This window comes from Trachurus trachurus (genome assembly GCF_905171665.1).
Source record: "Trachurus trachurus genome assembly, chromosome: 12".
Lineage (NCBI taxonomy): Eukaryota > Metazoa > Chordata > Actinopteri > Carangiformes > Carangidae > Trachurus > Trachurus trachurus.
In genome coordinates, this window is record NC_139908.1 from 17,351,787 (window position 1) to 17,374,838 (window position 23,052).

At 43.9% G+C, this 23,052-nt stretch overlaps 1 protein-coding gene across 1 annotated transcript in view; it reads right to left on the minus strand.

Annotated features, from left to right (window-relative positions):
- bcr (BCR activator of RhoGEF and GTPase) overlaps positions 1-20,963 on the minus strand; it is a gene marked incomplete at both ends in the record, with an annotated part of 83,216 nt that extends 62,253 nt beyond the window's left edge. The window contains one exon of the mRNA XM_083983122.1: positions 19,343-20,963. Coding sequence (XP_083839248.1) covers positions 19,343-20,963 — 1,621 coding nt within the window. The remainder of the gene's footprint in view (positions 1-19,342) is intronic.
- Between the last annotated feature and the right edge of the window lie 2,089 nt (positions 20,964-23,052).

Consider the following 23,052-nt stretch of genomic DNA (forward strand, 5'->3'; position numbering starts at 1 on the left):
GCGTCGTCAACAAACAGAGTGACTGTGACATCAGCATCAAAATATAGCAGCAGTGACTTCTGAGCATTAGCATATCTGCTGCCGTCCAGCCTCAACCACAAATAAAAACCCTTATAAAAAAAGATCCACTTTAAAACACAAAGTCAACATTGGCCAGACTCTGTTGTCAGCTTTCTTCAAAGGAAAGAAGATATTACCACCAGGAAAGTCATGAAATCCTTGCTGTACTTTGTGTATTTGTTATTTGCCGCACCAGTCCTGCACACTAACCTCTGAGGTTCAGTAATCAAACAAACCAAAGACTCTGCAAGACTATGACCAAAGCAGAGGCAAAGCTGTGCAGACTTTCAGTCAGTACGTACTTGACATCTAAAAAAAACTGAATCATGGCCTTATCCTTCTAGTGCATGTAAACGCGTTAGTCCGACTATGACTGGACTAAAACACCCAGATAATGCGGTTGGAAAACGATTTTCTTCCACATGTATACGCCTTAATCTGACCAAAACTAGACAATACATGTGTGCATGCTTTCACAACAGTAGCAACATTTCTTTCTCTTTTGTAAAGGGTAAAAAATGGTAAAATAGTAAAAAAAAAAAAAAAAAAGCTAATCGGTTTACTGTATTAACTTGAAAGTGTAATGTTCATGTTGGGCTCACAGTTTGTCATCTATTGTTTCAGATTTGAAATCACCAATACATATTTGTTTGAGCCTTTCTTTCTAAGTCAGAATTTGTGTCACTCTGATTTCACTAAAAATCTTTTCTCTCCACGGCACCGTTTAACAGTTTCTGCTTATCATCTCCACTCAGCCCTGCCCTGCTTCCACTTCAAAGCGAGTTAAAAATAAGTCGAAGCAGTGAGATGGCACTTTTTGTTTTGCGGAGGGAAAGATAGATAATGGATTTTTACTGGCAGTTAGGTCTTTTTCTCAGGAGGTCTGGCCTTGGGACAAAAACGGCAACAGAAAATGGCCCACAGTCAATACCAGTCTGAGCCAACCATCTGAATAGGATAATGCTTTAACCTGGATAGAGCTGCTATTACGTTCAATTTAACCTCTGATGCTCTAAAATGTACTCTGAAGGTCTGATGGGTTTCAGTGTCTTGTCCTTCGGACCGATTAGCCTGGTGAGACGAAACCTTTCCTCTTCAGCCAAACCTGAATAGAGATGTTTAGAGTGGAGATGTAATCGTACTTAGCGCATTATGAAAGGATGAACACATTTGTTAAAGTGAGGGAGGCTAACAAAGATGCACTTTATTGCTGTGAAGTGTGGAAAGATTTCTAAAAGCCAGAAATAAACAGACTAACGCAAGTTTGCAGATTCATTGCAGAATCATCCGCATTTAACTTCATGTTTAAATCTTTCCCCTCTGCTGGAGAGCGCTGACATAAGCCAGCTAGTCTCTGATCACCGACACACAGCACATGAAAAATGAAACGCTACATCGCCAGCTAATTCACTTACATAAGAGCCTCAACTGGGACATGAATTTAAAAGTACAGTGACAGAGAGGAATATAAAGAATAAACACAGGGAAGCATTCAGGTAGCGGGCAGAGACGGCAAAGAAAGATTGCCCATATATTACAGTCTGTTACGAGCCTGTGCCTTTTGAATTGCCCTTTGTATTTGCAGCCAAAAAATGTACAGTACATTAATATGACAGAAAACATCATCTACACTGCAATTACTCTAATATATACTCAGAGCTCCAGGCCATTTTTTATAACGCAGTGGATGTTTGAGACGTGCTGTGAAGATTTCCCCCCACAAATCATCCTGCTGCCTTTAATACGCACAGACACAGTCACGGGCGGCAGAGATTTACTAACCATGATCAACACTCCAGCCAACACAGAAGGGATGTAATTCTCCCGCAGTATTTCTGGAAACATGCCACTTTTAGTTTTAATCTTGGGTCGAGACGGAGCCAGGCTGCTTGGCACTTCCTCTTTTACATCTCCAAGTCGTAGTTGTTTCCAACATGTATGTGTTTCTTTGTCTGTGTGCATGTGAGTCCCCGGGCCGTCACTGAGAATTGCAGACACACACATGTGCGTCTTGTCTTTTTTTTTTTTTTTCTTTCCTTCACAATGACTGACAGTCAATTCACCAGCACTGCTTTCCTGCGACTGGCCTATTACCAGACTGACTGACAGGCCCACCGACAGCAGGGCAAACAGCATCGACTGGAGGGTCGATGGATGCTAATCAAAGCTAACAAGAACCCTTTCTTTCCCCTGACATGCTCACAAACACACACACACACAGCAGGAGAAGACACACAGTGGTTGATCAACCTCCCCCCTTTTCGTGATCACACTGCAATTCTGTATTTTATGGACTTGTTTGTTTGAGAGCAACCTCAACGCGGGAGTTATAATTATTGATTAATAAACGCACTGAACTCGTCAACAGTGCACAGTCACCGCAGCAGCTTGAAGTAACAAAGTGCGACACTACTAATAACTCTAGAGGGGTAGAGGGAAGATGGTAAAGAAGAAAGAAGAAAAAACTGAACTACAAGGACTTATTTTTTAAATTTTTTATCTTTATTTAGCCTACCTTATGTTTTCATTTTCTCATTTTTTCTAACATGGAATAAAGGGCAATTAATGTAGTGGGACAAGTAATCGATGATTTGTGGAAAAAGGGTGGGATTCAATAAGCTTCTTCTCACTCCTTTCCGAATATGTATGATGATGCTTTTGTGTTTTTGGTTCTTCAACTTGTTTATGTTATTTACATGTGAAGGAACCAACTGAAATTGTGTCTTATTTTGTTTTACAAGTTCAAAATAAATATTAGGGTAACACTTTACAATAAGGGTCCCTTAATTAACGTTAGTTAGTACATTATTAAGCATTAATTAACTGTTTACAGATATATTAACAATCATTATTATGTATTACTTAGGATTAGGAAAGGTCTAAGTGAGTTGTGTGGGCCTTCTTTGGAAACATCCTTTTAATTTGTAGCTACATACCAGCTAATTTTTGGGAAGAGAAAGGTTTCTGGGAAATTAGCTGGAAAATACAAGAGTCATAAAACAAAGTGCTCACAGTGTGTTTTGGTGGTAGTATCATAGCAGGAGGTGAGTCTTTGGATGTCAGTTGTTTGTGTTTCCAAAGAATGTTTTTGAGGCTCTGATTTATTCAGTTCAGTTTTTTTTTTCCTCATCCTGGTTAAACTCTGGGTTGAAAGATGTGTGGTGGAGGCTGAACACTCATCGACAGCTCAGTAGCTCTGTAGCGCAGAATCTCTTCGTAACCGCTAAGCTTATTTACGAGCGATCCAATCAAATCTCAAGGATGTGACTGGGATCCCTCCTCGTAACGCGTTAAAGCATCATCACATCCCGGCAGCAGCCAAAGACACTAACTTCTGTTTCACTGTGGACTTATTTGGGACCTAGGAGACACAAGAGACCACATTGTGTCCTGGACTTTATAGTATGTCACCATGGTAACCGTGGCAGTCACACAATTATCAGTCACAAGGCTCCTGTTTTCGCAGAGTGAGTGAAACAGGGAGACACCTCTGTGGTTTATATCCAGCACAGCTGCATCCATTGCTCTTGGACACTCACACTGTCTTTGAAACATGCACACACACACGCACACACATCCAAATGCAGTTAAACATTCTCACCCAAACGCACACACACACACCCACACTTCAATAAAACTAACCCATCTGTTTCCCTCAGTGGAACAACAGAGGCCTTGAAGCAAGGTGTGTGTGTGTGTGTTGCTGTGTTCTTCGCTGAAGCCATCACTACCGTGGCAGAATAATTCAATTCATTACAGCTAATTGTGTCAGTGTACAACACTGGAAGTTTCCAGTGTGTGGAGCACCACGTCTCTTCACACAGTCCAGCCATCTGTTTGGTCCTCTGGAAACCTTCCCTACGTTGTTGGTGGGTGCTATTTTTTTTTTTTTTTTTTATGTCCATCTTTAAAACAACTCATCCAGACATCACACCCACTAGCTGGTACTGCTCTATTGCTCCAAGCCCAGGAAGAAATGAGTGGTGGCTATTATTAAAACCATTTTCATCTACCACAAGAAAATATAATAATAAAAAGAAAATGTGGTTTTCAGCAGTAGGACTTTGTGGAGCAGTGTCGCTGGATAATTACCGGTTCCTCTCTGGCTGTCTTTAGAGCTGTGAAAGTGTAGCTGTGAGGGAAGACTTGAGCAAGGTGAAAGCCTGTCAGGGTAAAGGACAGTTTCAGCTGCTGATGCAGGGCTGCTCTCATCTCTCTCCGTCGAGGGGGTTCAGCCATCTGCTGCTTAAAGATTTATAGAGGTCTTCTGATGGGCGCCCTCACTTAACTAATCAATACAGTTATGAATATCTCTTGGCCTTGGCTGGCACAACAGCGTAATAAAATGAATCCACTCTTCTTCTCCGGGGCCTGGAGCGCAGACTGTGGGCACCACAGGTCTTCGCATAGATAGACCCTGTTCTGTTTTCATCCTCAAGGCAAAACTGACACACACACACACACACGGAGCAAATACAAGAACACATTTGTGCCCACATATGAACTGACATCAACAGCAGCAGGGAGTGGCATCCCTCTGTGGCCAGGGAGACTGTGCACATGAGAGAAGAAGCTCTCAGCACTTCAGCAGAGGGTTCAATGTGTTGTTTGCGTTAAGTGTGTTGGAGCTAGCAGGAAACACAGCTAAAGAGCAGTGTGTGTGTGTGTGTGTGTGTGTGTGTGTGTGTGTCTTCCATCTATGCATTTCAAGTAAGATCCCATGACACAGCCTAAAGAAGGAGGAAGTGTGTGTAGAGTAAATAGCACAGGGTGATGGGTTTTTGTGTGGTGTGTTTGACTTTCTGTGTGTGTGTGTGTGTGTGTGTGTGTGTGTGTGTGTGTGTGTGTGTGTGTGTGTGTGTGTGTGTGTGTGTGTGTGTGTGTGTGTGTGTGTGTGTGTGTGTGTGTGTGTGTGTGTGTGTGTGTGTGTGAGAGAGAGCTACGTCCCCTGGTGACACAGGGATTCCTTGAGACACCTTGTCTCTCTCTGGCCATCGTCCAATCCCCTGCAGAGACGGGGGCGGGGCTGGTGGAAGGCCATGTCAATCCTTACTCACAGCGCTGCAGCTGCTTTTCATCCCTCTTAGGATGTTTATGTGCTGCTTCTGTCAAACATCACTGTCTCCCTCTCCCTCTCTCTCTCTCTCTGGATGCTTAACCAGAAATATTATTCCTTCGCAACTAGCCAATAGCATCATCTCTCTCACAGAGACACCGACTCAGAAATGATCCTCCAGTCCCTGAGAGAGCCATCTTGTTTTTCCACATGTCCGAACAGAGAGGAAACTTCTCTACACTACTAAAATCAAATAAGGAAGTAAAACCCTTAAAAACAATCAGGGTTTGATGATGACGCTAGAACTGACTAAAGCAACGCAACGAAATCAAATTGGTTCATTTTTGTCCCGGTTAGTTCATGGAAAAATGTACAAAACAGACGTCTTCCAGCTTATAGTCAATTAGATATTTGCCTCTGTTTCACATGATAAGTGACTAACCTAAATTACATGTGACAGATGGAACCATGTGACTGAGCATATAGCCCAGCCTATAGTGTTGGTTACACTGCTGTGTGTGTGTGTACGCTGCTCATCATCTGCTGTGACTAGACTGTCTGTCGTCATTTCAAAGAAAACAGTCTCTCCTAAATCCAGTGTTAAACTGTGTAAACCTAAAATGTGGGATGTTCAATGACAATCCTCAATCCTGTGATAGACTATGTGAATCCTGTAGGTTTGTTTTATGGGATTAAAACACTTTAAAAACAAAAAAGTCACACAAAGGCGCATTGAGAGGTGAAAAAGTCATGTTGCACAATAATTCAAAACAGGGTTGCAGTGTATTAGTCTTTGTTCACACGCTGCACATTTTCTTTAGTGCTTTAATAGTTTTAGTTCTAGATGCCTCCCTACGTTGCATTTCATTGCTATTATAAAATGTTGATGTGACAATAAAATAACATTTTAATACAACAGTGACTATTTTGTATTTGTGTCATTTGCTTTCTCGTTGATGTGCGACATCCTTCAGTTTGGCCTCAGGCGATGCTTTACTTTAATCTCTCTATTGTGCTTCACTTAATGGTTCATTAGACATTATTTTCTCTGAACAAAGTCTGCGAAGAACTGCAGCTGCAAGTGCAGACTCAAAGGAGAAAAGCTTTTCAACAATGGAAGCTATAGTACATGAAAAAACTACTTTCTGTAAGTTGACAGTTACAAATGTTTACCAACCCAACCGGAAACAATGCTTTCTAAAAGAAATCAATGGCGGTACATTTGGAAATGAAATAATCTATAACCCCTGGATGGACATTTATCTAATCATGTAGCTCCACGGCCAGCAGATATAAGAGAGGATATTTCAGTGATGTACATTCAGTGTAAAAGTTTTAAAAGTTACTGAGTGTAAAAGTCTGACTGCTTTGGGATGGTTTCTTGTTTGTGTGGTAATGTGGGAGTAGAGATTCAACATGGTGAGAGCTGCAACAGTTTATTTAGTCCATTCATCAACAGACTGAAAATTGACTGTTTAAAAAATCAAAAAATCAAATATTCACTACTTTAAATTTCTCAAACATGAGGATTTGCAGCTAATGAATTTAAAATGTCTCTTGGTCTACGTTTTCTCACTTAGTCAATTACATAAGAATCAGCAGGTTAGCTGCTGCAGCCTGAGACTTGATACTACAATTGTATCTACTATCACAGGATCAGAACGCCTTCACACTGTTCAAACTATTAGTTTACTCATCAGATTAGGGTGTAACTGCACACACACACACACACACACACACACACACATGCACATGCACAAGCACGTGATTGTTCTTGTGAGTGCGTATTCTTTTTGTGTGAATGAGGGTGTGGAGGCATTGTAAGCTATACGTGAAGGGTCGCCCTGAGTCACGAGAGCCAGTTTCTAGTTTTGCAACAAGTGGGCTCCTGCATCAATAATAGATGACAGAGAAAGGGATTAGGCAGGGAGGCAGAGTGGTGCGTGTGCATGCTGGTTAGCAAACATACTCTTTCATCAGGATTCAGCAGTCAGTCAATTAGAGGGTATATGTACTCAGCCCGACATGTACGAGACGGGAAGTTTGTTCCTAAATATCTGCATTTACATTTTTGTGAATTCATGTAAGAGAGGCAGACGTACAACGGTACAAAGAGATGATTAATAGAGACGTTTACTTTGGGGAGATCTCTGAATTATTCAAATGCAAAATTCAACAAGACAAGCTACTGTATGTCCTCCTTACAGATGTGACGAGTGAAAACACTTCTTAAGTTGGCACAGTCGCCCTGAGCTCACTCGGCCATTTATAGGTCTATAAAGTGGGCCAAATGAGACGGAGCTGTAGCAACAATGACACAGGGAGATATGTTAAACTGGAACGCAGGGAGAAGGGGGTAAAAAAAAAAGAAGAAAAGAGCGAAAGAGCTGACAAAGAATGAGAGAAAGAATCAGATAACAGAAAAAAAAAATAGCTTCTTCTTGAAATGAGACTGTGTTTCAGGCCATGTGGACACCATGTGGACACTGCAGAGGAAGCTCCCAATCCCACAACAAAAGCAGCACATGCGGAATCACTTCATATTCTCTTCCTCCTACATTCACAAACATCTCACTCTCTCAGTGCAGCTCTTTGAACACAGAGAAATATTTTCAGCAAAGTCGATGTCAGGTGATGTTCGCACACCGGTCAGCTGGAGAGTTTGTTTTGTAAAACATCTCTTTGACATTTCACACACACACACACACACACACACCCGGGTGTTAGCAGGGTTATTCCCCAGCGCTCTCTCTCTCATTTTTTGATGTGATATTAAGATAAACATGTTCTCTAGTTTGAGTCAAACTGCCCATTTGGCGTTGAGCCATTTTAGACAAAGTATCAGCCAACAGCAAACATCACACGCCTTCGGTGTTTCCTTGTTATCTTGCAGTTCGGGGGTTGTTTGCACAAAGGTTTCGGCTGAAGACTTACAGATTGCAGGCCGAACCAGAAAATTGCATAACTCTTTGAGAGAAACAATCCAAAGTGGACGCTAAGCCGCGCTGAGCCTCTTTTTCACTTAAAAATATGTGATTCAAGCTTCTTTTGCTTGGGGCACAGGTCGAGCTGGTAAAACCAGAGAGTTAGATTTCTGGTCTCCATTCTGCTGCAGCGGCGGCGTATAGGTACGTAGGAGGGGAATCAGGCCGAGAGCGGCTGGTTTGGATTCTGCTGCCTGTCAGAAGAAAAGAGGCCGAACAATGGACAGAAAGAGAAAGACAGAAGAGGGACAATGCAGCTGCAGAGAATAGGCTTTTAAAATTCAGAGTGTGAAAAAGACGTCTGCATCCCATTTTTAATGATTTTTGCAGATTGGGCGATTTCCATTCATGTTTCTGCATTGAGATTCATCCAGAACCTGCATGGGAGATATTTGATTTGATTTGATTTAATCATGACTGTGACTGAACTGAGAGGCAACAAATTAAAATCTCAAAAGATTAAGTTTCAAGACCGTCGGTGGTCGTGTGTGCTTGATATTTTTTGCAGACAAGTGCAGTCTGTCAATGAACTTGAAAATCAGTTGTCATGGGCAAATTGGGCTTAAAATCAGCCTTTATGTTATACAGTGTGCTCCAGGCTGAACAGCACTAAGTGAAAGAGGCAGCAGACAGAGAGAGAGAGAGAGAGAGGGAGAAATGGTCAAGGGGATAGAGAAAAGGATATTAAGTGACATAAAAGAGATATCACAGAAGGAGGGATGTTACCGAAGGGCATTCAGGGAAAAGAGAGAAGAAGGGAGGGGAGGGGGGCAGATCGTAACATGAAATCTGATCTTCCCCAGGAGCCTGCAGTTATCCAGTCCCTCTGCAACAAGCGGCTCAACAAATAGCAGACAATAAAAAAAGGAGCCTGAGTTGGAGAGAGAATAATGGAAATCAAACATCTCTTCACATCTGGTAAAATCTTTTTTCTTTTCTCTACGTTGTTTTGTGACGTTTTACAAATGTCTGTTCAGTCAGGACGGATTCTGCTCTCTCTCTCTCTCTCTCTAGAAATCGATCAGGCCACAGCGCAGCCAGTGTGAGGAGCAGACAGGAGCAGCCAGCTGCGATGCTGATCAGCAGCCAGACACTTTGCACATCAGTTTGATAATGTGTTATATTCATATAGCATAGTTTCTAAGATAGGTCCACCCACCCAAAAAAAATCCTAGAACCCATACACACAGACAGACACACCTCCATCTTTAATAGCCTGGGCAGCTCCTAACAAGTACCGTTTATTGAGCACCAATCCAGCTGCCCAGTGAAAACACAGTCCAATAACAGAGAGCCTGAGGGAAGGGAAAGTGATAGGCAACACACTCACACACACAGAGAGAGAGAGAGGAGACAGAGACCTGACGAGCCTAGAGGAGGCAGAAGGCCCAGAGTAGAAGAAGGGCTGGCTGGCTGTAAAGAGATCTCTGATTTCGTGTGTGTGTGTGTGTGTGTGTGTGTGTGTCCAAGCTCGTGGCTGAGTTCACAGAGTTCCAGGTTGGTGAAAACACCTGATCTCTTCATAAATCTCAAACAGACGCTTGTCTCTCCTTGTTTAAAACCTCTGACCTACAGGAGAGAACTTATATTGTAGTTGAGCTATACTCCAGTATATGTGGATAAGGGGCAGTGTAGGGCACGTTACATTTAAAAAGTAATTAGTTATAGTTATAGTTACTTTCCCCAAAAAGTAACTGAGTGAGTAACTGAATTACCAGGAAAAGTAACTATTGTGTTCACTCAGTATTCCTCGCCTGTGGAGGAATACTGAGTGAGTTGGTTAGTTCCAGATAAACAGCCTTTTCCGAGTAGTTGATGGATTAAAAAAAAAAATAACATACACTTTAATGGGTGTATTATTTTGTGATGGGACTTTTGAGTCAATTACGGCGCATTCTATTGTCAGTAATGGTAACAGCGTTATAACGGGGAAAACATTACCTTTTTTGATTACTCGTTACTGAAAAAAGTAGTGCCGTTAGTAACACCGTTGTTCCCATCCAATCACTGATAAGGAGAGCTGGTGAGGTGTCAGGCTTTTACCCTTTCAGTCAGCGCTGGCAGAGGGTTTTATCAGTTAAAGTGAAATAGGTCAACAGCATCAGGTCATATCAGCTTTAGGTAATTAACATGAATGCTGTTCATTGCAAAAAGTCCAAATGAAACAGGCTCTCTAGGGTTTACTGCTGAAAGGTAGTAAGTAAGTGAGAGAGGTACTTTGTCTACATCCATGCTCGTGTGTTTGATTAAGAGACATATAGACAGAGTCTGAGAGAGAGTATGTCCATGCATGTGTCCTGTCTGGCAGAGGGGAAGAAAAGGACAAGGTGTCTCATCCTGTAGCTCTTCATTTGTGGCTACATAAAGCTAATAAGGTCTGAAGAGCTTCCTCCCTCCTCTCCAGCCGTTCAGCTTCACTGTGGAAACTACTCGAGGCGTTTTTCTGTCCCTGCAGGAGCACCGTGACGACTCCTGCGCTTTTTCTTCTATCAAAACATAAGGGAGTGGGGGGGGGGGGGGGGTAGCAGCCACACTGGATATTGTAAGATCTCATGTATTTAATGAGGAAATGTTTTGACCATCAAGGTCTTTTGTCCAGAATCTGTGGTGCACTGTTGGATGGGAACACTACAAACCTTCTCTATGGTGGTGATCATGAAAAAGCTTTGTATAATATTTATATTAATCATTTGCATCCTTGCTCTTTATCATTCTTTTGAATTATTTTCCCACCAGTTGGTTTGGTGTTGCAACATAAGACAAAAGACAGAAGGATTTCAAGGTCATTCATGAAGGAGAGGGAATAAAGCTACATCCCACGACGGCTAGCTTAACCCTTGCTGAGCCACAATCCATGCTGCTGACAGTAAGCTGAGGTCAGTGCTATTGAAGTCTTTTAAACCAATTTCCAGTTGAATTAGAAGATTGTAACTGTCTGTGTCCACACACACACACGACCAAAACAGCTGCACAGACTGAACGTACAGGTACTGAGAGTATGTTATGGACAGATAGACAGGAGAAATATCTGGAGGAAAAGAGAGAAAACAAAAAGACTGAGGAGAGTCAGCCGTGCCAGACGCAGGGGGAAAAGACTGGCCGGTCTATACTGTTCTGTAACAAGGAGACATTTGGCATTGATTGTGTTGTTTTATAGGCATTCAACAGTTAGGCTAAACCCCTATTGGACAATTACAGAGAGAGCCTGCTTGCTCCTGCAGGGGGGGTATGTGACTTTGATCTCTCCTTGCTTTTCCCCTTGCTTGGTGGAAAACCCAACCGAAACAAAGATGGAAAGGTGATGCACCTCTAATTGGCTGCAAGCAAAGGAAACTAGAAGCAGCTGGCAGAATGGAACGGAGATGGAGAGATGGAGATAGGGGAAGAAAGGAAAGGAAGGAAAAAGTTAGACAAGAGGGAGAAAACTGGATAAGTAAAGTGAAAAAGAGAGGAGATATTTAGGAGAAGAAATGGGGTGGGAAATGAGAGGAAGAATGGCTCATTAAAAATATGAAAAGCTCCATTTGAAACAGACTGATGTTCTTAATGTTTGTCAGTGCAGAGCAGAAACAATCAGTCTAAATATCCATAGCACACATGTTAAACATGCTTACATGCCAGTGCTGAGTGATGATAATCCTAAATATTATATATAGGACATCATGTATTAGTGCTGCTGTAATGAGAGCAGTGTGATGGAAGCTGTTACATGATGAAAAAACAAACAACAGAAAAAAACTAATGGTAATCTGATTGTAACCAGCTTTTAATTCCCAGACGAAAGAGTGGAGATTAAGGCTTACATGTTTGCATGACTAGACAGGTTTCCATTGACCTTTAATCCAGAAAAGAATATCACTTAGGCTTTCTATTATAAATGTGTTTAATGCATATGCCACAAGACCAAAGGTTCATGTCAGTCATAAAAGACAAACTTGAAATTATAACAAAAATGAATTTGTTAACTGGCTTTCTATCTGCACCTCTCATTCAGAACTAAAGTAGGTTAAGGCCTCAGTGAATTTATACATTTACTTCCTTAATGCACATTAAGTATCTTGATTATTTTTCATCTGCCCTCCATGTCTGAAAATATAGCTTTCAAAAGTCCTGACAACCTCACACAGCATTTAAGTACAGCACTTTCCCCCCCAAAAATGGAAACTACACTTCCCATAGTGCACTGAGTGACTCAATGAGTAATTCGCAAAGACTTGACAGAGCTCCTCCTGAGCCACAGATGACATCATCCATCTGTGAGGCACTTCCTGTGACTAGTGAAGACTCTTTAAATAGGTGGAGTGACCCTTTAATAACCAGTAAATCTAAACAAATAAGGTACAGCTCTACACAGCTCTACAGGCCATGTGGGTCATTCTGATATTATTAATCTTCATAGACGCCATATTGCCTTGTGGTCTTAACCAGAAACCAGAAACCAGGTCTTTCTTTCCATCCCACCCCCACAACTTTAGCCCTTCGAGAGCTGGCTGTGATTAACGACCCGTGCAGCTAACCTAGGATACATAGAGGACCAGAAAACACACAGCAAGCACTTACAATATGAGGCCATGGGGCCTGTGGTGAGTGGTTAGTGGTGGACGCTAACTAGAACAGTTTCCCAACATTGTGGCCGATCGAGAGGACGCATGCTCAGTGACTGTGACAACACGGACCATGTTAAAAAAAAGAAGAGCCAAAATGGTCTCTGTTCAAAAGTTACAACAGTTGCACATGAAAAGAAACGAGGCACCAGAATTTATGTAAGGGATTTTCCACTTTTTTTTTTTTTTTTCACTTGAGCTGTTGGTCACCAGAGGAAAGACTGTGGCTGGATGCTTGGCATAGGAAATATACAAGGACACACAAAAAAGGAGAAGAAATAAACAGAGGCAGGGAAGAGTAATTACCCTGAGGAGGGCTGTGAGTGTGTGTTTATACGTTTGTATTCGCACATTTGTCTGCTGTGTCCAGTCGTGATCATCCAATCTGCATCCCTTCACCCTGTGTCCAAAACTGTGCCCAAGCCTGAAACTAATGGGCAGAGAACGCATGCAATAAAATGATTTCTTTTTCCCCTTTCCCTACATCAAACACAGCACACATTAGAGCTCTGCGGTCGAGTGTATGGCCTGAAACTGGTGGCTGAAGCCCCACAAAACCAAGCCAGGCAGTTTGACTGTCACCGGGGAGCTGCTGGAGCTGCTCTACCCCTCCTGCCCACTGCCAAGCCAGCAACGCCACGCCAGCCTCAGCGACCGGCTTGGATGCAACAACACCACAGAGGAAGTCAGCTCGAGGTTGACAGCGCTGATAGGAATTTTTTATAAACTAACATTAATGCAGAAGTTAGTCTCTGATAGTGCTGCTAGCCAAAAAAGATTATTTTTTACAGTAAAACATTATCCTGGGTATACCAGAGTTGAGTTTGAGAGGAGAACATCTCTGCTGATCAGTTTTTTTTTTTTTTCAAAAAGCACACATCTTCCCCCAGCTCTGCATCTGGGCTAGTTTGCAGAATCTCTCTGACCCTGCTGACCCTCTGGTAAAGAGGTCGACACATCTTAGATTTGTGTCAAACTAAGTTAAGCAATTAGACGACACAGCATTATTGTTCACGGTAACTACAAGTGTAATTCATGAGTTCTGTATGACTTCACCGCTGTGCCGTAACGCCCTTAAAAATCCACTATCGCTCAATCTCTAAACTACACACACTTATTCAAAAACAAATTAGGCTACATCACATTTTAAGTGTTTCCATTTTAATCATTTAGCAGTGTTTTTATGCTTAAAAAAAACACTAGACAGCATAAATGTGTAAATGTTGAACTAAAAATGTTCAGTGTTTGTTGGCTCATAAACATTAGGCTAGGTATTACTCATAATAAAATGTGGTTAAATGTACTTTAACTAGCGCAGGCAAGCCAACAAACACAAATCTTGAATGAGTAAACAGGCTTTTCACTTTTTCTCAGAGAGGAAGTTTTCTTCCTCCATAACTGATCCCAGCAAAGAGAACAAAGGGTCCGTTTTGTGCTTGCATAATTGGTCTGAGCAGGTTGCACCAGCCCAATGAAAGGCTGAGCTGAGCACCCAGCTGGCAAGAAAAGCAGATCCGCTTCCCCCCCCCCCTCCATCTCTACCTCTTCTCCTTATCCTCCCAGGCTTCTCCCCTCTCTTTCCCAACACTCAGGGCCTGATTGTGAGCCTGCAGCCCCTGCGTATTGAGGTAACTGAGGCTCTCACTGCCAAACTCACTCTACAGAACACACTGAACGAGCCTTTTTAAGAGCTACAGTCCCCCTCACCCCACCTCACCACCCCACCCTCCCACCCCTTCCTCCTTCAGTGTGAAAAGGGGGTCATTGTGCCACGCCGGGCTAACTGTAAAGCATGTGGAGTTGGCCGGAGGTACCACTGACAAAATACAAAATCTCTTTCAGTGTCTCGTGAGCTGTCTGTGCTCATCCTTCCTTTTCATCCTCTGCCCCCTCCTTCCCTGCACACGTACCCACATGGAAATACATACTGAATCACATGGTGCGAAGGCCCTGACTGCTTTACACACATAAGGCTGTGAGAGGAAGAAACATTAGGCTATAGAGCCTCAGATCCTCTCTGGCAGCCTGCTCGCACTGGCATTGCTGCTACAGGCCGTCGTCTCCACTGATCACCCGCATGTTACAGGATTTACGTTTGCTCAGAAAATCCTCTGAGACTGACAAACACACGCACGCACGCACGCACGCACCTAGCACGTTCAAGACTGATTTCCAAGGAAGTAAGTGTGAGTGTATGTCTCACACCATGAAGTTAAACAACAAATAGGCTAAAAATACAGTGGCACTGGTGACATCAGATTTAATCTGCAAAGGCAAGCCCTCTTCTTAGTGACTGTCTTCTCAAACACAAGCTATAGCCTAATACACTGACACACGCTCAAACTACCATTTAAGGTACAGTTTCCAAGTCAAAAGGCAGGTTAAAAAAAAGGACTAGCCTATAGCCTAATTGTATTTTAGAAATTAGTCGGCCTTAAACCACAGAATATTTCAATAATAAAGCAGGACAGTCACAGCACATTATAATTTTGTGTGATTAAAATCCCTCTGAAAGTTCTTCATAACTGCAAGTTAGTTTCAAACCAGTAATCAACTAGCCTAAATCAGGTTGCACTATTGAAACTTACAAAATGAGTTAGCAAATTAAGACTTTAGCCACACATAAATCTGTGTGGAAATATCTGTAACCAAATTATTCATGAATAGCTACAACTTTGTTTTCCTCGTGCACATACAAAAATATGTTCATCAATACAGGCATTAGCTACTTCCACATGTGTCAGGAATATCAGCTAGCCTTGCTAACTCTAAGCTAATGGTGTTGGGACATTGTTTTATAATTTGAGCTAAATTACTTATGTGAACTAATATGAAAAGTTTCCAGTTTATGATTTTCAAACAACAATTTATCAAGTGCAAGGTGTCAGCTATACTCTATAACCTCTATTCTTCATTTAAACAGGTCACACATTAGCAAGCTAACGTTAGCTAATGTTGTTAGCTTACACTTAGCAGCTCAGAGGTACAATTAATGTTGAAAATACTTAATAATAACTAACACATGCCTACTTAAGAAGTGGTTTGTGAAAAAAGTGATGCCAGAGAGGACCAACAGAGAGTGCAAGAGGTTGTACCTGCCAGCTAGTTTGCCCAGATGAAGTAGCTAGGTGGAGGTCATGGACAATGCTGCCATTGAAGCGTCCTCAGGCCTGTCCTGCTTTGGCATCCCAGCCTTCAGAGACGCAAACCCACAGGTATTCACTGGTCCCAGAGGAAGACCTCCCTTCAGATGAATCACTGGAAACAGCGTGTGGAGGGACTCCATATTTTCGGCTACCCACCCATTTCATCACAGGACAGGAGGCACTGAAAGCTCCCATTCTTCTGTTAACTGACCTCACTAAAACTTTCAGCAGGTAATATGTGTGTGGTTTGGTTGGTTAGGCTAAGTCTTTTGGTTGGCCACTGGGCCTGCCCTGCTAACATTTTTTAAAACTCAGAGGATGAGAGTTAAATCATCAGTTATTATCAATCTTTCATTCAGCTTTCCACAAATCCGATATTCCTCTTTCCCTGCTGTCAGTGTGCGAGCAACTTTTTGATTATTTTTCTAGTTTCATTTGAATCATTTTCTGGCCTGGATATGAACTTTTGCCCTTCAAGATCTATTTTCATGCTCTGCATTTTATGGGAATTTACTCTACTATTTCCGAGGTGCGTTTGAAGGAAGGATGAATAATTGAGTCATGGTGATGTGAAAGAGTCTTGTCAGTCGTCTAACTCAGCATGAATGATCAAATGCTTCAACGTAACATCGAAGCGCTCATGTTTCTTCAATTCACTTCAAAAATGAAAAGTTGGCAGCTGAAGGTTTTGCCTGCAAACATGTTGTTTCACAGTTTTTTCATGAGCCTAGATTTAATATGCCAGCCGTCTCCACTTTCCCACTGAATGACACTCAAGGGAGAGATCTTTATTTTTATATCTCGCTCATTTTGTCATTCTGTCTTTCTGTCGCAGAGCACAAAGGCCTGATAATCTGCTCAGCGTGTAAACTTTTTATCCCCGGACCCCCCTCCCCACATTAAATAAACAAAACACACCACGAAGCAATTACTACAGTTGTTAGCATGCAAAAGAGAAGAGACGACAATAGAGGATGTTGAGACTCCAGAGTCAGGTCGACCACTGACAGGAAACATCTTCTCTCCTTTGACCCGGTCTCAATGTTATCTGTAGCGTCTCATATGTGCACACCTATCGCTGAAGGCGAAGCAGCCTCAAGGTATTATGAGTAAACATCAAGCTTGTGTGTCTTTGTGCGTGAGCCCGAGTTCTGTGTGTTTCTGTTACGCAACGGGAGAGTTCTTCCCATCTGTGCCTCTCTGCAGCCCCCGCATCCCTGACCAATGAAGCGAGAAACGACAGCTCTGCCTTGCACTCTGCTCTGCCTCCCTCGGTCTTCCTCACAACGCCGTCCCACTCGTCATTATTATCATCAGCCGCCCACCAAAAACACACTCTTCTTGACTCTTCCTCCCTTCACTAGCCGCGCTCTCTTTTCTGGCTGGCATTAGGCCTACCTATTACGCCACCGGCTGCTGCCCCCCCCCCCAAAAAAAATGATGCAATATTCACGGTTATAGTCACCTTTCACTGTCAACATCACGCCCCGTCTGCCCTCAGCTTAAACCCCACCTAGAAAACAAGACCACTCTGCGGGGTGTCTAACCAACATTTTTACTTCTTATGCTTAAATTCCAGATTATCCCACTAAATGGATCGCTGTCTACAACACTACCACCGCCCCCCCCCTTACCACCAACCCAATCCTCCATCTCTGTCCCTGCTCTTCCGGCTTGCCTAACTCCCCGCAGGGCTCATTGTTGTGGAAAAGATGTTAAAACAAAGAGAGCAGACAGTGCAGTGATAATCCTAAACATAGCAGCTGGGGAATTAGCTAGCCATTTGCTGGGGACTTGCACACTCTTGATTGCTGTTATATCTAAGAACGTTAGTTTTGCTCTCTAAATTGTTAATGGTGTTTGCCTATTACTTGCCATAAGGGAGGGGGGAATGGTAATTAAAAGGAAAAGATATGCCTTTAACATTCACCGCAAATATGTCCGAGTTTTTTTCTGGAGAGGATGCTATCCTGCGCTTTGACGATAGCATCCTGTCTGGAAAAACATTTTAGCTGATTCCACTCGGGCCACTGTGTCAGTAGTTGTATTCGCATAAATGAATTATAGATGCACAGAGACCTGTCCTCTGTTCAGGAAATTTAGGCAATGAGAGGTATCAGGTTCCAGACAGTAATGCTACCCAGAATGATGACAGTAATACTTTCAGTGCTGAGGCACATATTATGGCAACATAATATCAAATTAGGCCTTTACAGCCTACTGAAATTAGCTCTAACTTTATTGTGCATGTATCTCTAATCGCCATGCACCTCATATTTTATGACTGCACACTTTCTTTCTCTTTTTTCCATGAGCTTTCCATTCCACCACCTAATGATTCTCCAAATCTCCCTGTTGCTGTTTCTCTTCACTTTTACTATCTATCAGGCGAACTCTTCCCTCTCTTTCCAGTTCATCCTGGCACCAGAGCAGGTGTGCGATGCCAGCACCCTGCTGCCTGTCTGGGTCCAGCAGGGCTCCAGTCCTAAATCTGTTACAATACAGCGAGCACTAAAATACTACTCCCATCCATAGCAGAAAACCATAGAGAGAGAGAGAGAGAGAGATAACATGCCAAAATGTGCATAACCGCTGGAAACCGCACCTTTGTAAACAGCACTCCATGTCTAAAAAATATGGCAAATATTTGAGCTACCTGAGCAGTGTTGGGTTTTAGCTCTTGTGAGCTCGCACGCCCTCTACAATGGAAACTTCACTGTGGAATTACAGTAAACTAAGCCCTCCTAATATGCTTCTTTATGCAACACACTCCACTGTATTGTTTGTGCTTGAGCCTGGCAGCAAAGGTAGATAGTGGCCATGTCTTTAGCTCCAGGCTGCACATTAATCTGCTATAGCTGCTGCTCTATTACAGGTGCCATCGCTCAAAGGCTGCAATTTAGTGGTTAGGGATACTACAGATAATTGTTTAGAGAGATTACAGTGGCTTTCTTTTGTCCTGGTCTGTTATATAAGCAAGTAAATAGTTTCAGCTTGAGAGAGAGACAGGCAGACAGACACCTGTGATTGGAATTCCATACTCAGAGCCGCAGGAGTCGTCTGAGAAAGGCTAGACCTGCAGTTTGGACTCAGACTGACCACATTTATTGTTCACCCACCCGACTGACATTCCAGGAATAAGCAGAGGTGGATCTTTCATCCGTCTCCCACGCAAGGCCTTCCAAAGGACACACAGTTCAGCGCGTTTGCGTGCACGCAGTATCAATCACTTGAACATTTGGCTGCTTTGTGGTTTTTAGAGCAAAGACGTATTACGTAAAGAAGAGGCTAAAAATTCAAGAGAACAGATGCCAACATAATTCCAGCATGACTAAATTACACTCATTCACTCAGACTTTCATTCATTTTTCCTGATAGTTCACACACAAACACACAAACACACACACACACAACAAGGCACACTTTGTTTCTGCACTGCAGTCCACCTGCTCTCCACCTCAACAAAGATTAAAGACAGCATCCTCCACTCACCTAGGTGGTCTCCATGGAAACTGTTGTCATGGGATGCTCTACCGTGGGGCAGGAGGTCGTGATGGGCAGCAGGTGGCCAGATTTGACCGGTCTTGCGAACACTCACAATAGTGGCCTCAGACATGACCACATGGCCGCCCTGCTGCCGGTGGTGACGCTTCTGGGACTGCGGCGTCGGAGGGCTGCTGCTGTCCAAGGAGTGCTGGGAATTCTGGGAGTTCTGGGAAGGCGAGCGGCTCTTCTCTCTGAAGGGCCGGCGGAAGGCCGTAGTGGGGCTAGGTGAGACGTGGCTGGACTGGCCCGAGGAGAAGTCCTCCTCACTGGACGTCAGGTTCTCATTGGAACTGCAGTCCGGCGTGTAGCCACCGCCTCCACCCACGTCCTCGAAGCTGCCTGGGGAGTATGAGCGGCGTGGCCAGGTCAGGAGATGGTCATCACCTCCCCCATGGTCTCTCATAGTGACTCCGCTACTGCTTCCAACGCCACCTCTACCATCTCCACCGCCGCCGCCTTCACCCATCATCACTCCGCCGACATAGACGCTGGAATAAGCCTGGAAGTCCGAGGGCTGCCAAGGCGGGGGTGGAGGCTTGCCCCCGTTGGCCCTCCCTGAATGTCTCTGGTTGGGCTCTCCATCTTCGTACTCGGCGTCGTAGCCACAGGTGCTCTCGGTGGACCGTCCTCTGTAGACCGGCCTGGCACGGAGCTCACCAGCCACCGTTGCCAGGTTACCTGGGAGAGAGTGAAGAGATCTCTTTCGCTCCATCTGCATGGCCTGACTGCCCAGGGTGCTGATCTTGTCTGAGACTTCACGGTCATTGACCCTGACCAGACCCCTCTCGTGGTGGAATTCCATGTTGGTGTAAAACGGCGGTGGCGGCGGAGGCAGCTGCTTCTCCTGGCCCTTGGCTACGTCGCCCGCAGAGTGAGAGTTGGCCCGTTTGATTCTCTCAAAGTTGGATCTAAGAGCTGCCACGCCAAGTCCCATCCCAAGCTTGTCCTTGGGGTCAGAGGGCAGGTCCTTGTCTGGGGGCGGAAGGGTGGGCCTGCGGGGAGAGACGGTGATGCCGCCTCTTTGCTTGGACGGTGAAAGTCCATCCAGGTTGTCGCAGGATGTGGACTCGACTTGCTGGGGAACATCGAACGCTGCCTCCAGGCCGTCTCCGTGTGAGGCCGACTTCCTTGCTGGTGGAGGTCTGGGTTTGGTCCTACCGGTTCCATCTCCTAGAGGCTGGTACCGACCCCTTTCCATACTCCCAGCATTGTACCCTCCACCACTCACCACTACCCCAACCCCACCGGTCTCCTGCACGTGTGGCTGCTGGGACTGGGACTCTGCACCCTGTGTGGCTGCAGCAGGATCCATCCCCTCGTTCAGCGGCGTCTTCCTGAAGCCCCACCGCTGCTTGTCGTAGCTCTTCCTCTCCTTGGCCAGGAGGGTCTGCAGGTAGATCATACGGAAGCGCTCCTTGTTCACCTCCTGCTCCAGACGCCTGATGGACGCCTTGCACCTCTCCAGCTCCTGCTCGATTCCACCGACTGACCGTAGCTCCATCTTGGGGGGTTCTGACTCTGGGAACTGCGCTTTCCACGCTTCGATGAATCCAACCGGCTCCACCATATTGTGTCTAATTTATTTCTGTGGCCGTCCCCGCTTCACGGGCACAGGGGGGAGGGACAGACGCCAAGGGCGCACCACCACCACCACCACCACCGCTTGTCCCTTTTCAGTCCGGTTCGCCACAGACTAAACAATGTCCACAAAGAGTGTTAGCGTGTTTATAACAGGCCTTTAGGTAACACTAAGTCTAATTGCTGACAAGTGTCGTTGGTTGCGCAGTCGCAACAATACATCCCATTCTGAACAAGAGAAACCGGCTGTTCAGTCAAAGGAATAACACGGAGCGTGTGTGAGAGTGGAGGGAATAAAAAACTACAACAGATCTCGTCTTTCTCATGCATTATTATTCCACAGGGCCACTTTCTGAAGAATTAAAAAAAAAAAAAAAAAAAAAAAAATCTCAGCCTCGACACAATGACAGTAGCTGTCTTCTCCGGGTGATGTGGATCTCAAGAAGAGAGAGGGAAAAATTGGAGAAAGTGGTTTTTAATCTCGCGAATGTTTACTCACAGTCTGAGTCTGGCAGTCCAGGTTTAGCTGGTCCGTTCACTTCTTTCCCATTCATACAGAGGTAATAATCTCAGGTGGTGGTGCTGCTGCTCCGGACCGAGCGCCTTTGTACCAGCAGCGCTCAAGGAGAATGGATAAAAAAGCGCAAAACACAAGCGACGGTAACATCTGAGTTCCTCAAAAGAGGTGATCAAGCTTTGGGAGTGATAATTTGGTTCTTTATCCCATTTTTTTTCTCTCTCCACGGCACCTATGTGATGGTGTAGGCTATGTGTGTGAGTGTGTGGTTTTTTTGTGATGTTCTTTTCCAGATTGCTCGCGTTTCTTCGGCCGCGATGGTGCTGCTGCTGCTGTGTGCGCTCCCATCTCAGGCCAGCAGCACTGGAGGGGCTGCAAGAATGGGAGGGACCAGAGTGACAGTGAGCCTGCTGGTTAAAGAGACAGAGCAAAGGGATGCAGACACCCCCATCATCTGACTATAGGTCCTGTCTGTATATGTGCTGGGAATGAAATGTAACTGTTAAAAGCTTATTTTCTTACTTTAATTTAAGATCATAAAGACTGGTCATATAGCTTTACATTTGGCACATATGGGTTTTTTTCTTTATCTCTCTGTGGATGAGTAATTGTTGTGTCTTATCTACTCCTACAAAGAAGGTTGCAGCACACAGTAAAGCCTACACATTATTTGGCTTAGCCTAGAGTTAAACCTACATGTTATAAGCTATTCTTCCAAATGCCCTAAGAAAAAATTAAGTCACCACAAAATCACAGATTTCCTTCTGTATAGGGTAATTATTATTACTTAAAACAATTATTTTAAGCTTATTTCATAATAGAATTTCCTCTGTATTGCTTTAAAACTCGTCATTCTACCTGTCAGGTGGGTGCTACTCATGCCAGTGTTGTGGGTATGTTTAACCCAATGCTGCCACCCAGTGGAGTAGTGCTGTATCATGCAACATTACTCCACTTGTATGTGTGATTTCTTCTTTTTTCTTTTTGAAACATCAACTTCACATCTTTAGAAATCTCAGTGTAGAGCACAGGTCGACCAATTTATCAGTTTGGCTGTTTAATTGGTGCAGATAGGAGTCTTTGTTATTGACAGTAGTAGCATGGCTGTGTAGCCTCACTGGTCAGGCTACATTACATTATTGCACCAGATCTCCACATTGAAGGTTTAAACAGGGCTCGACACCAAGACTTGCCTGCTAAATTAAATACAAAATAAACTGCCTCATGTAGCACAGAAGTGGAGCTTTTTACTGCTGAGCTGCCTGTGTTGTCATGGTCATTTCAATGGAAGGTGGAGAGGGACAAAAGATGTTAGATATTTTGATAAAAATGTCTCGCCTCAGTCACATGCTGACTGACTGCACTGATACTGGCTGGAAAGTGGACTCATAATCTGCCTTTTTTGTGGGGAATCAGCTTTTTCCTGCTACAGTCCAAACTATTGTCCTCCACAATATAGCTTTCCTAGGCTGTTGAAAAAGTGTGTATGAGTTCATTTTTAATAATATGATTGCTAGTAATTGTGTAAGATAAACATGCAAGGGAAAAAAGAGACAATTCA